At 50.7% G+C, this 14,659-nt stretch overlaps 1 protein-coding gene across 2 annotated transcripts in view; it reads left to right on the forward strand.

Annotated features, from left to right (window-relative positions):
• Nucleotides 1-14,659, forward strand: part of PTPRN2 (protein tyrosine phosphatase receptor type N2) — an 831,505-nt gene that overhangs the window by 102,130 nt on the left and 714,716 nt on the right. For both annotated transcript variants that reach the window (XM_032244877.1, XM_032244876.1), the window contains exon 2: nucleotides 3,634-3,747. In XM_032244877.1, the coding sequence (XP_032100768.1) occupies nucleotides 3,634-3,747 (114 nt within the window). The remainder of the gene's footprint in view (nucleotides 1-3,633; nucleotides 3,748-14,659) is intronic.

Raw genomic sequence — 14,659 nt, forward strand, 5'->3', positions numbered from 1 at the left:
GATGCCGATGTGACTGGTGAGGACGTGGGCGACGGGAGCGCCATCCCGGTGGTTGTTCATAACTGTCGAGGCTGGGAAGCGACCGGGACGCCCTTCCATTGGTGGAGAAGGATCTACGGTGCAGGCAAGCAGTGGGCTTCATTTAGTGCCACAGAGAAAGGAGCCACCAGCCACAGAAACACGTGGAGGCCCTTCCATGCATGCTACCGAGTGAAAGAAGCCAGCCTGGGAAGGCCACATACTGTGTGATTCCAACTGCGACACTCTGGCAAGGAAAACTGTGGAGACAGAACAGGGGTCCATGGCCGGGGTGGGGGACGGGGGAGCAGGCAACACACAGGCATGTAGGGCCATGGGATTGTATGTTCTTCCAAACACACAGAAGGTAAACAACAGAGTGGCCTCTGCACAAACCATGAACTCCGGGTGACAAGGATGTGTCAGTGTGGGCTTGTTGATTCTAACAGACACGCTGCTTTGGTGGGGGAGGTTGATAATGCGGCAGGATGTGTGTGTGTATGTGTGGGTAGGCTCTGTGTGTGTGTGTGTGTGTGTGTGTGTAAGGCTGTGTGTGTGTGTGTGTGAGGACGGCTGTGTGTGTGTGTGTGAGGACAGCTGTGTGTGTGTGTGTGAGGAAGGCTGTGTATGTGTGTGGGTAGGCTGTGTGTGTGTGTGTGACGAAGCCTGTGTGTGTGTGTGGGTAGGCTGCATGTGTGTGTGCTTGTGAGGGAGGCTGTGTGTGTGTGTGTGTGTGTGTGTTTGAAGGAGGCTGTGTGTGTGTGTGAGATGAAGGTGTTGTGTGTGATGGAGGCTGTGTGTGTGTACGAGGCTGTGTGTGAGGAAGGCTGTGTGTGTGTGAGAGGGAGGCTGTGTGTGTGTGTGTGTGAGGAAGGCTTTGTGTGTGTGGGTAGGTTGTGCGTGTGTGTGCCAGAGGCTCTGTGTGTGTGTGTGTGTGTGTGTGTGTGTGATGAAGGCTGTGTGTGTATGTGTGTGTGGGGAGGCTCTATATGTGTGTGTGTGTGAGAGGCTGTGTGTGAGAGGCTATGTGTGTGTGAGAGGGAGGCTGTGTGTGTGTGTGTGTGTGTGTGATGAAGGCTGTGTGTGTGTGTGTGTGTGTGTGTGTGGAGGCTCTATGTGTGTGTGTGAGAGGGAGGCTGTGTGTGTGTGTGTGTGTAGCGCGTAGCATGTAGCGTGTGTGGGGAATGCATGGAAAATATCCATACTTTCCACTCAATCTTGCTATAATCTAAACTGCTGTAAGGACAACACCTATTACCAGCGCACCGGGATGGCGTCTGTGTCCACTGCAGTCAGCGCAGGGACAGGCCGAGTAAAGAGAATCAATGGTTACTTTATCTCAATTGTCAAGTCATTAAAAATATCAGCTAAAACTGACTTTAGAAGCACAAACAATATTATGCATTATATTCTGTATATTCTAAATACATGTTTAAAAGAACGTTTTCAAGAGAGTCTAATATATGTTGTTCTGAAAACATAACATTGTATGCAAAAAACAAAATGTGATTTGCTTGGGACTTTCCTATCAATACAGGAATTGTTTTTGGCCGTTTTTCTTTATGAAAGCCCGAGCGATTCCATGGGTCTCCTGGGCCGGTGACTCTCAGCACATGCTGGGAAGCGTTGGCAGCCCACAGGTGTGCTTCTGTTGTATTTGGTACCAAATCACCAAGCCTTGTGTGCAGACACGGGAGTGGCCAAGCGGGGCCGGGACCAGCAGGCTCTGCCATGCCCTGAGCTGGCCATGCACGTCCACCCTGGGGTGCGTTTTCCAGTGTGCACCAGAGGCTGGGCGAGCTGTGAGCGGCCGGGCACTGTCACTCCCTGGGGCCGGCCAGGAGCACCCTCCTTTTGGGGTGGGGGCAGCTCCAGGTCCTGCTGCGCAGCGGAGCCCTGGGCTTCTGAGCCTGCGTGACCCTCGGGGATCAGGAGACCCTGCAGGCCCCGGGCTAGGATTAGGACCAGTGGTTACCTTATTTCACCTGCCAAGTGACTTGGGGTCCGGGAACATGGCTTCTGGTTCTTCCTCCTCCCCTCTCTGTGGCCTCGTGGGATCCGGGAACATGGCTTCTGGTTCTTCCTACTCCCCGCTCTGTGGCCCCGAGGCCTTGGTCCCGAGACCTAGGAGAGTTCTCCGATGTGAGCATGGGGTTGGGCCATCTCAGCGAGCCACCCAGTTCCTGCTTGCTGCCTTTCCATTTTCAAGACATTTTCATTTGAAAAGCAGATAACAAACATTAGGTATGTTTTCAGTCATTCCATATTTTTCCCTCTTTGCCCCTTTCCCCCTCCTCCCCCCGCTTCCCACCCCGACTTGCACAGAATGGTTTGCGTCTGAGGAAGGCAAAGGAGTGGGCACACCTGCCTGTGTTCCCACTGTGCGGCCCGTCCGTCACGGACGCGGGTGGAGCTGGCCTCTGCCGGCATCCCTGAGCGCTCTGCCTTTGTGTGGCCTCGCACGCATCTGGGTCCAGCTCACACAGGAGGCAGCGCGGCTGGGCTGCGCGGAGGGAAATCGTGCCGGCCTGCGTCTCCTCCTCGCCATTGTCCGCCGGCTGGCCTGCGCAGCTGCCAGGCTGCCTCCTGCATTCTTGGGGCTTTGCAGAGTCCCATAGAAACCTGCAAGATGCTGGCAATACTCGTTATTTTCTGCTAATCACCCGGCCGGCCGCCGTGAGCATATATGTAATATCAGACCGGCAATTACTGCGTCGGACCGGCGCTCAGCAGTTGTTTCTAATAATTACACTTGTTGCATTTGAATGGCTTTCTTCAGCCAAGCTGCCCCAGGAAACCAGGGTGAACAATGTCCCCTTCCACCCGGCCGAGGCCGCAGATGGCCGCCCTGTGTGGAACTGTAGTGCCCGAATTCATCTTTTGTGTGCACCAAAGAAGGTAATTTGAATGTTTGAAACCCCCACAGGAAGCTTGTCTCAAAGTGAACAATCGCCAAATAAGCACTAATTGGGGTCTAAATTAATTAGAAGGTGTGGTAGGAAAGGATGTTGATGAGCAGAGTCGGCCATTTCAGACCAAAGGAATAGAGCTAAATAAATTAGTCCCCATCAGTACCACACAGGTCGCCAGCATCGGCCAGAAAGCAGCCCTGGAGGCCGCCCTGGCCTCCCACGTGGCCGGGGAGAGATGTCTCCACGCTCCTTGCAGCTTCTACAGATTAGTATTTATATTTCCCGGGGGTTGTGTTTTCATCTGGAAAACTGGCCCAGACTGTTATTGACTTTACTTTTTTCATTGTCACTGAATTGTCAGAAGCAAGTTTTACAAAAAAAAAAAAAAAAAAAAAAAGTGAAATTGCGTCAAAGGAGGGCCTGGGGGTCAGGGAGGACAGTGGAATGGAAACACTGCAGCCACACCGGACTCCTGCGCCCTTTCTCTCCAACTTGGCGTTTGTGTTTTCCATGAAGCTCGGTTTCGATGTAACAAACCAGCACTTTCTGGGTGCGTCTGGGCCCTGGCAGCCCTCTGGTGAGCCATGCTCCAAAACCTCACCGCAGCACATGACCAGAACACACCGCGAGGACGTGTGTGACACCTTCCTGCTCTCTGAAAATGAAACGTCTGGTTCTGTCTTCTCTGCTTCCCTTCTCACAGATGGAGTGTTTGGAAGGTGCCAGAAGGTTCCAGCAATGGACTTTTACCGCTACGAAGTGTCGCCCGTGGCCCTGCAGCGCCTGCGAGTTGCCTTGCAGAAGCTCTCCAGCACAGGTAGGGCGCGCGTGGGCTGAGGTGTGGCGGTTGCCATCTCGAGCACTCACGTGGGTTTTGCTTCTCCTCCTGGGTGGCGAGGAGCTGGAAATGGACGGAATCTGCGGGTGAGGTGATGGGAGGGGCGGCTCAGAGCCTCACGCTGGGCTCACGGATGGTTCCTGGGTTCAGAGGAGCTCAGGTCTCCTGCCACCTGTGTCCCCAGGAGGAGATGTGGGAAGGCTGCAGTAGCCTCCCGTAGCTGGGCCTGGCACAAGGTGGGCGGGCGTTGGCTGCGTTCCTGGACCTGTCTGGGTCCGGTGCACGTGTGTCTCAGCCTGGAGAGAATTAGCCTCTGCCTGTCGCCGTCGTTGTGAAGTTTTTGTTACAGGAGGTTCCTATAGGGGTGATAAGAAGATAATTTAAAAAATTATAGGCTAGGCGCAGTAGCTCATGCCTGTAATCCCAATATTGGGAGGCCAAGGCAGGTGGATCACCTGAGGTCAGGAGCTCAAGACCAGCCTGACCAACACGGTGAATCCCTGTCTCTACTTAAAATACAAAAGTAGCTGGGTGTGGTGGCGCATACTTGTAATCCTAGCTATTTAGGAGGCTGAGGCAGGAGAATCGCTTGAACCCAGGAGGCAGAGGTTGCAGTGAACAAAGATCGTGCCACTGCACTCCAGCCTGGGTGACAAGAGTGAAACACTGTCTCAAAAACAAAAATAATTATATATGGCAACACGATAAGACCCGGGACTTCCCTAAGAACAGGCCCAATGCTGCCCTTCTTTGGCTGTGAAGTGAGGTCCCTTGGTCAGAAGCAGTGCTGTGTGGAAGCCATGGTGATGGATGAGGCGTCTGAGCCCACGGATGGTGGTTCTGGCAGGAGCACTGTGCGCAGGGAAGGGAAATCACATCTGGAGTCAGCATCCAGTTCAGCAGGGACAGCCCCAGCCCCTTCCAAGAGGGAAGCTGCCCGCGTAACCATCTGCCCCTGGTGGCTAGCTGATCACCTAGGGAGTGACGTCATGCTGGGGACTCAGGGTTGGTCTTTGTGGTGGCTGACTGGGAACTCAGGGGTGGCCACAGCAGGGCTGGCCGTGGTGAGTGGGAGCCCAGGTGCCACCTCCATCCCTGTCACCATGGCCACTTTGTTCATGGGCCCACTGGGAGCTGGCGAAAGAGGCTGACTGGTGTCCACAGAAAGGGTCGCTCTATCCACTTGGTTATTAAAATCCTCCTCTGCTGGGCCAGGTGCAGTGGCTCACGCCTATAATCCCAACACTTTGGGAGGCGGAGGCAGGCAGATCATGAAGTCCAGAGATCGAGACCATCCTGGCCAACACAGTGAAACCTTGTCTCTACTAAAAATATAGAATTATCCAGGTATGGTACTGTGTGCCTGCAGTCACAGCTACTCAGGAGGCTGAGGCAGGAGAATTGCTTGAACCCAGGAGGCAGAGGTTACAGTGAGCCGAGATCATACCACTGCACTCCAGCCTGGGCGACAGGGTAAGACTCCATCTCAAAAAAAAAAAAAATCTCTTCTGCTGAGGTCACTCCTTGGTGGACATTCTCATGGGACATTCATATCTTACTACTTTCTTCCACTTCACAGACGTCTGTCTAAGGTGTCTCTTCCCAGACCCCCTTGTCAGCAGTGTTTCCAGTCATGTTCTGTCCGAGTTCCTGGCCATCTGGCCAAACCATTGGCCACAGCCCATTAATTGGTAAATAATCACACATCTGGTCACTTCTTCCAGGCCAAATGACCAGCCAGGTGCACTGCTTCAGGCTCTGCTCGCTGGGAGGGTTTCTTTTCACCTCTTTCCTTCAGGGGGTCCCAGCAGGGGCGGTGTATAGTGCTGCACGGTCTGCTTTTGGGGGGTGCCTGGACATTCGTTACACAGAACTTCCCACAAACAAAGCCCGAGTCACCTGAACCCCATGGTCCATGGGAGACTCTCCACAAAGCCACACTGCAGGTTGAGAGAGAGGAGCGTGTGTGGCGGTGTGGGCCAGGGTGCGGAGCCCCTTCCTGACGCACACCACGGGGGCCTCCATGTGTGAGACCCCTTCCTGACGCACACCCCGGGGGCCTCCATGGTGCGGGGCCCCTTCCTGACGCACACCACGGGGGCCTCCATGTGTGAGACCCCTTCCTGACACACACCCTGGGAGCCTCCATGGTGCAGGGCCACTTCCTGATGCACACCATGGGGGCCTCCATGTGCGAGGCCACTTCCTGACGCACACCACGGGGGCCTCCATAGTTCGGGGCCACTTCCTGACGCACACCATGGGGGCCTCCATGTGCGAGGCCACTTCCTGACGCACACCACGGGGGCCTCCACGGTGCGGGGCCACTTCCTGACGCACACCACGGGGCCCTCCACGGTGCGGGGCCACTTCCTGACGCATACCACGGGGGCCTCCACGGTGCGGGGCCACTTCCTGACGCATACCACGGGGCTTCCACAGTGCGGGGCCACTTCCTGACGCACACCGCAGGGGCCTCCAGGGCGGCTTGGGCCCAGCTCCTCCAGATGGCTCTATCATTTGGCAGTGGGGTACTGTGCACAGCCCAGTGCAAGGCTGGCAGGGCAGGTGGATACAGGTGTCAGCATAGATGGCACAGACATAATGCTGCCAATGCAGGAACATCTGTGCAGTCAGTCATATTGAAGGAAGGTTGTGTGAATGTTCTACTGTTACATTTTCTGAGTTTGCTTGGCTTGTGAGCCTTACTCTGTTTTTCACCCTTCACTTTATTCTCTCTTGAGAAGAGGGAAAAAAGCCACTTTCTTATCCACCTTCTTATTTAAAGAGCACACAGATGGGCCAGCTTTTGCCAAGGTGATGGCTGGATGTGCTAGTGGAGGCCGGGGGTCTTTCAGTGAGATGGGTGTGGTGCTTTCAGAATCCCCCCGAGCCTAAGTGCGACCCTGCTCTAGGAATGCATGCAGCTGTCACTGTGCTGGTGCCTGCTGGTCATCTTCTCCCCACCCTCCGCCTGCACTCCATGGGATTAGGGAGGAAGAGAGAGCCAGACAGGAAAAGCAACATTCAGAGTTTTAAACAGAGATTTTAACTTTGGAATCTGCTCATTGGGAGCCTCTTTTCGTGTCCAACCTTCCCTCCACACCATTTCTGGCTTCACCTTCCTCATGCTGAGCTCCAGTCGGGGCTTCATCCGATGACCCTGAGCCTAAACCAGACTCTGAATCTGGAAAGGGCTGCATCCCAAGCGTGGCCAGTGCCTTCCCCTATGACTCTGCTCAACCCCATCTCCCTTGGAGGGCTCTGGGAATCCTCACTGCCTTGACACTCTCTGTGAGCCTGAGGCAACCTTTTACTATGTCCACATTTCTGGTACCTGCTCTTGAGGATAAGAACATCTTTATGGAGACGGGGTCCAAGGCAGCCCTCCATGGAGAATGGGAGTCCCAAGCAGCCCCGCGTGGGGCTGAAGAGGTTCTAGGCGGACCCACGTGGGAAGAGGGGTCCCAGGTAGCCCTGTGTGGAGATGGGGGTACCAGGCAGCTCTGTGTGGGGAAGGGGGGTGTCCCAGGCAGCCCTGCGTGGATTCTGGGGGTCCCAGGAAGCCCCATGTAGAGACGGGGCTCCCAGGCAGCCCTGCATTTCCATTCTTGCTCAGGCTCTGGCTGAGCATCTGCCCAGTTATGTCAGAACTGCCCATGGCCTGGAAGGCTGGAGCCTCCTGCCCAGCTCCATCCCCAGGGGCTGTGTCCTGGGCTGTCAGACTCTAGACAGTGAAAAGTCATCTTCTGCATTGTGGAGACAGAATTGCAGGCACATTCCCAGCTGGCTCTGACACAACTGTGGAGTGTGTCCTGGGCTGGGCATTTCCAGCAAACCCCGGGATGACCTGTGGCTGGAGGCCCCTTTGGTTGCTGGGGCCATTGGTGTGTCTCAGCCCTGCTCCTGCACCCAGTCTGGGATGCAGGCTTTTGAAAGGTGAATGTGCAGTGAAGGCATACATACCTGCACACATGTTCACAGGCTCGTGTGTAGATGCCCACACATGTGCACACACACCTGCAAACGCACTCACATGCGCATTTGTAGACACCCACACATGCACAAACTTGCACATACACCTGCACACACACATGCTCACATGTAGACACCCACACACATACGCACCTGTACACAGACCTGCACATGCATGCACATGCTCATGTGTAGATGCCCACATGCCTGCACACACACTCACATGCCCACATGTAGATACCCACACACCTGCACACACGTTCACAAGCTTACATGTAGATATCCACACATATGCATACACACTTGCACACACACATGCTCACATGTAGACACCCACATACCTGCACACGCACTCACATGCTCATGTGTAGACAACCACACACATAAACACACCTGCACATACACCTGCACATGCATGCACATGCTCATGTGTAGGTACCCACACACATGCACATGCATCTGCACACACACCTGCACACATACATGCTCACATGTAGACACCCACACACCTGCACACATTCATGTGCTCATGTAGACACCCACAAACCTGTACACAACTGCACACACACATGTCCACATGTAGACACCCACACATCTGTACACACACATGCCCACATGTAGATACCCACATATACTCACATGTAGACACACTCCCCACACACCTGCACTCATTCACATGCTCACATGTAGACATACATCCACAAACACCTGCACATGTATTCACATGCTTATGTGTAGACACCCACACACATATGCACATACCTGCACATGCACTCACATGCTCGTGTAGACACTCATGTGCACACACCTGCACATGCACTCACATGCTTACATGTAGACACATGCAAACATAGCTGCACACATACACATAGACCTGCACATGCATTCACATGCTCATGTGTAGTTCTTACACACATGCACACACAATTGCATATGCAGTCACATGCTTATATGTAGACACAGATGCACACACACTTGCACATGCATTCACATGCTCACATCTAGACACACATGCACACACACCACACACATTCACATGCTCACATGTAGACACCCCACACATGCAGACACGTGCTCAAATGTAGATGCCTCACACATACACACACACCTGCACATACACTCGTGCTCAGGTATAGACACACACCTGGACACACCTGCACACACACTCATATGCAGACACACATGCATACATACCTGCACATGCACTCATGTGCTCACATGTAGATGCCCACACACCTAGAGACACCTGCATGTGCACTCATATGCTCATGTGTAGACACCCCACACACCTGCACACTGAAGTACTCACATATAGACACATGCAAACACAGATGCACACACACATGATCACATGTAGCCACCCACACACCTGCTACTCACCTGCACATGCACTGATGTGCCCACATGTAGAAACACACATGCACACACACCTGCACACACATGCTTATGTGTGGACACCCATACACACACCTGCACACATTCATATGCTCATGTGTAGACACCCACACACATGCATACACACCTGCACATGCATTCACATGATCACATTTAGACACCCCCACACACATGCAGTGCACATAAAGATGTGTTCCTGCACACATGTGTAGCTATACAGACACATGCTTACCACCTTGTGGCCCCACCTCATTTTCTCTCTGGGCTTTTCAGATTTTTAGCCCTGTTAAGAAAGCCTCAATAGTGGCTAGCACTTGGGAGTCCAGGAAACACCATGTCTTCAGGAAAGAATCGCAAATCCTGGTGTTTTCCTGAGTTTTGGGTAGTGTTTGGGTAGGGAGGTTTTTCAGGATTCCAGAATGATTCCATCCTGGTAACTGCACTTGAAACAGAGTTGATCGTATGCTTCTGTCTGTCATCTTCATCAAGGTCACTTCTTGGAGGTACCATTTTTGGATTCGTTGACAGACAGCTGCTTGCGTGGCCTTTGGAGGCTTGCACATGAAGGAGGTAAATGGGAGTAAATTTTACAACCTTCTTCTTCCACAGAGATCTGTACTTTACAGAACAAAATACGCGCACTTGTTTTTACCATTCTTGTCTACTACAGGCGGCATTATTTGATGGGCAGACACATCGCTCTCTCATGTATTAATTTTTAAAAAAATACATTTCCCTTTTTTCTGACAAGCCTTTAAAATTCAGCATTTAAATGTCACTCGTTGGCATGCAATTTGCTGTCATGAAAATGACTATGGATTCATTTCCTGGCAAGAATCTTCTGACTTACGGAGCTGCATGTCAAAAGCAAAAAGCAAGAAAAAAAATGTACATAAAACATTGTTAGAATTCCTTAGAAGGAAAAGAAATCCCCAAACAATATGGACTGAAACACAGAAATCCGAGGCTGGCTGCGTGGGTCCTGGCGGAGGTGGCATCTGGGGGAGCTGCACTGGGGCCGTGGCTGTGCTTGCCGGCGCAGGTCAGGAGCTGGGCTCTGCCTCCTCCTTGCCCACTCTGCCTGCGGCCTCCCTGTGCTTGCCTGTCTTGTTGTAACTCCCACCCTGGGCCCTTGGAGCCCGAAGGCTTTCCTTCTTGCTGAGAGGAGCTGAGATCTGCCCCCCACCCAGCCTCCAGGCAGATGTGTGCTGTAGGGGTTGAGGAGGGAGAATGTCTGGCTCACATCTGGTGAGCACAGGTGGGTGTGCTGGAGTCACGCACAGTGCTCACCCTCCATGGGACTTGTGCTCTGTCTGGCTGGACATTCCCAGGAGGTGGGGGCACAACCAGAGGGACCACCTCGGCGGAAGGAGAGCGCGTGGACATGGAGCCGTCCTCGAGGGGGGGCCTGGCGGGCCAGGACAGCTGCAGGATGGCTGGTCCGTTCCTCCGATTCTCCAGCGCCTCCCTCGCCTGCACCTGTCGGGATTCTAATCTGTCCGTATCCTAAGGTGTTTCTGTGATCGGTCTTTTGTTGCATGCAGCCCGCTTTCTAAATGGCCAGCACCAGCCTCGAGGTGGACGTCCAGCAGCCCTGCCTTGTGCATGAGGGCACGGCTCAGGCTGCGCAGGGTGATGAAGGAGCAGCCCCGGACAGGCCCAGTGGCTCCTCTGCCCGTCTCATGCTCCAGCCAGCTGTCGGTGAGGCCCGCTGCCACTGAGGGACACTGTTTCCAGTGTCATCACCCAAGCTCTACCTCCCACAGCAGCCCAGAGCATGAATGCCTTCAGCCAGGGTCCTCACCACTCTGTGAGGAGCACGGCCCCTTCTCCATTGTCCCTCTGACAACACGTTCCTCCTTTCCCGGGCTGCCCGGAATGGCCTTTCCACCTGCATCCTCCCAGCCTGCCGTGCATGACTGCCAGGCAGTCCTCTAAGAGACATGGCTTTGTCTGCAGCTCTCCTGTCTTCTCTCTGATCTCTCAACACAACAAGCACTTTTAAAAATCCACTCATGGCAAAGGAGGCTCGTTCCAGGACACACCTGAAAACTGTCAGCCTCAACACATCACCCAGATCCAAAGCTGCTTCTGCATTTTCAGGACTTTGTCACAGCAGTGCCCCTACTTCCCACTGCCAGTTCTTCTCTTGTTCAAGCTGCCATCACAACAATCACATCGAGTGGGCGGCTTAAACAGCAAACATTCATTTCTCATGGCTCTGGGGGCTCCCGCAGATGGGGTGTCCGGTGGGGGCTGACTTCCTGGTTCACGGGGGGGCATCCTCCCACGGTATCCTCATGTGGCAGATGGGCAAGGGGGTGTTCTGGGATCTCTTTCGTGTGGACACGAATCCCACTGCCATGGATGCCATCTTCATGACCTAATTACCCCCAAAGGCTTCACCTCCTTGTGCTGTCACACTGGGATCAGAACCTCAGCATATACGTTCGGGGAGGACATGAAGACCAGTGCAAAGCATCCTGTATCCTGCGAACGTAGGGTATCTCCTTGGTTACTTTTTATATTTGAACTAATCTTATATTCCTGGGATAAGTCTGACTTGACCATGCCGAATAATTCTTTTTATATGTTTCTGGATTCAATATCTTAGTGTTTTGTTGAGAATTTTTATGTCCATATTTATAAAGGATATTTCTCAATCTTTGGATATCTTTAGATTTGGTATTATAGTAATACATAACTGGTGAAATGCGTTAGGGTTCTCTAGAAGGGCAGCACGAATATGATAGATGTATACATAAAGGGGAGTTTATAAGGAGTATCCGCTCACATGGTCACAAGGTAAGGGCCCACAGCAGGCTCTGAGGAGCAAAAGCGGAGTCCCAAAGCTGAAGAACTCGGAGTGGGTGAAGCATCCAGCATGGGAGAAGCATGGAGGCCTGAAGACTAAACCACTTTTCATGTCCTTCTGCCTGCTTTTACTCTGGCCGTGCCGGAAGCTGATTAGCTGGTGCCCACATAGGTTGAGGGTGGGCCTGCCTCCCCCAGTCCACTGACTCAAATGTGAATCTCCTTTGGCAACACCCTCACTGACACTCCCAGGATCAGTACCTTGTATCCTTCCATCCAATCAGGTTGACACTCAGTATTAACCGTCACATCAAATTAACTGAAGAGTGTTCTCTCTCTTTTTTTGGAAGACTGTGAAGGAATGGTGTTAGTTCTTCCTTAAACATTTGAAGTGAAGCTATTGAAAATGGAAGCCATCTGACCTTGGACTTTTCTTTATGAGGTTTTAAATTACTCACTTTCTTTAATTGTTATGGACATATTCAAATTTTCTAGTTCTTCTTGAGTCAGTTTCAGTAATCTGTGTCTTCATAGGAATTTGTTCATGTCACCTAGATTACCTAATGTGTTGGCATGTAATTATTTATAGTATTTTTGTATACTCATTGTAATTTTTATGTCTGTAGGGTCAGTAATAACATCCTCTCATTCTTTCCTGATTATTTTTTGAGTTACTTTCCCAGTGTTTGCTCTGAAAATTAATATAAAATATTTAAGATCAAATTAATATTAATTTAATTATTCAAATTAATGTTAAAATCTTAATTTACATCAATCTAGTTGAATTAATACCAATTTAATTTTCAAACACTCTCTTTATTGTTTTCTTCTCTTTCCCTCCTTTGTGCTGTTGTCATGAAAATTATATCTTTATATGTTGTGTGTTTATTAACACAGATTTATAATTATTGCTTTATACAGGTTTTTAAAAAAATAGGAGAAAATAAATGTTACATACCCAAATATTTGTTCTGTAGTTCATATTTACTAAATAATTGCCTTTACTGATCCTCTGTTTCTTCATTTGGATACAAGTCACTGTCTAGTGCCCTTTCATTTTTGCCTAAGGCACTTTATTTAGAACTTCTAGGGAAGGGTTGTTAGCAAAAATTCTCTTTGTTTTTTGTTTGGGAATGTATTGGTTTCTCCTTTAGTTTTGAAGGATAGATTTTCTGAATATAGAATTCTTGGTTGATAGACTTTTTTCTTCTATGACTTTGAATATGTCATCCCATTGCTTCTTGGCCTTCATAGTCTCAGATGAGAAATGAGTTGTTAATATTATTGAGGATCATTGCCTATTTTCTGTTGCTTATCCCAGAATACCTGAAACTGGGTAATTTATAAAGAAAAGGAATTTATTTCTTACCGGTATGCAGGCTGAGAAGTTCAAGGTTGAGGGGCAGCGTCAGATGAGGGTCTTCCTGCTGTTGGGGACTCTGCAGAGTCCTGAGTTGGTACAGGGCGTCACACGATCAGGACGCTGAGCAGGCTACTGTGCTAGCTCAGTCTCCCTTCTTCTTCGTAGAAAGCCACCAGGTCCCCTCTTGTGGTCACCTATTAATTCACGAATGGATTGGATTGATCCATTCATGAGGGCAGAGCCCTCACGACTCAGTTACCTCCTCCCTCCTGATTCTGCCAAATTGGGGATTAAACTTCAACATGAGTTTTGGAAGGGACAAATATTTAGTCCATAACGTGTGACAAGTTGTTTCTCTCTTACTGCTTTCATCAGATTTACTTTGTCTTTGCATTTTGAAAGTCTGGTTTTGATGTGTCTGGGTGTGGCTCTCAGAGTTTATTCTACTTGGAGTTCATTGAGTGTCTTAGATGTGTAGATTCATGTTTTTCATCTAGTTTTGGGAACTTTTGGTCGCCATTTCTTCAAATATTCTTTCTTCCTCCTTTCTCTCCTACACCTGGGACTTCCTTTACATGTATCTTAGTACATTGGTGGTCTCTCACAGGTTTCTAATTTTGTGTTATTCTTTTTCCTTTCTGTTCCTCAGACTGGATGATTACAATTAATCTATCCTAAAGTTTGCTGACTCTTTCTTCTGCTGATAAGATCTGCTGTTGAGCTCCTCTACTGAATTTTTCAATTATTTTTGAAATATACTTTCTATTTCTTTATTAATATTCTCTATTTGATGAGATACTATTTTTCGACCTTTCTTTAGCTCTTTAGACATTGTTCTTATAGTTTGGAGCATACTAAAAACAGCTCCTTGAGGCCAGGCACAGTGGCTCATGCCTGTAATCTCAGCACTTTGGGAGGCCAAGGCGGGCAGATCACCTGAGATTGGGAGTTCAAGATCAGCCTAACCAACATGGAGAAGCCCCGTCTCTACTAAAAATACAAAATTAGCCAGGCATAGTAGCGCATGCCTGTAGTCCCAGCTACTTGGGAGGCTGAGGCAGGAGAATCTCTTGAACTCAGGATGCAGAGGTTGCAGTGAGCTGAGATTGCACCATTGCACTCACTCCAGGCTGGGTAACGAGTGAAACTCCATCTCAAAAAAAAAAAAAAAAAAAAAAAAAAAAAAAAAAAAAAAAAAAAAAAAGAACTCATGGCGGCGGCGGCAGCAGCAGCAGCTGCTTGGGCGCGGTGCGGTGGTGACTGAGTTACGAGCCTGGCGGCGGCTGTGCGCCCACCTCCGGCCCGGCCCGGCCCCCGCGTGCCTCCCAGGCTCCGCACCCCTGA

Source organism: Sapajus apella, unplaced genomic scaffold (genome assembly GCF_009761245.1).
Source record: "Sapajus apella isolate SASKATOON/1434 unplaced genomic scaffold, GSC_monkey_1.0 scaffold56, whole genome shotgun sequence".
Lineage (NCBI taxonomy): Eukaryota > Metazoa > Chordata > Mammalia > Primates > Cebidae > Sapajus > Sapajus apella.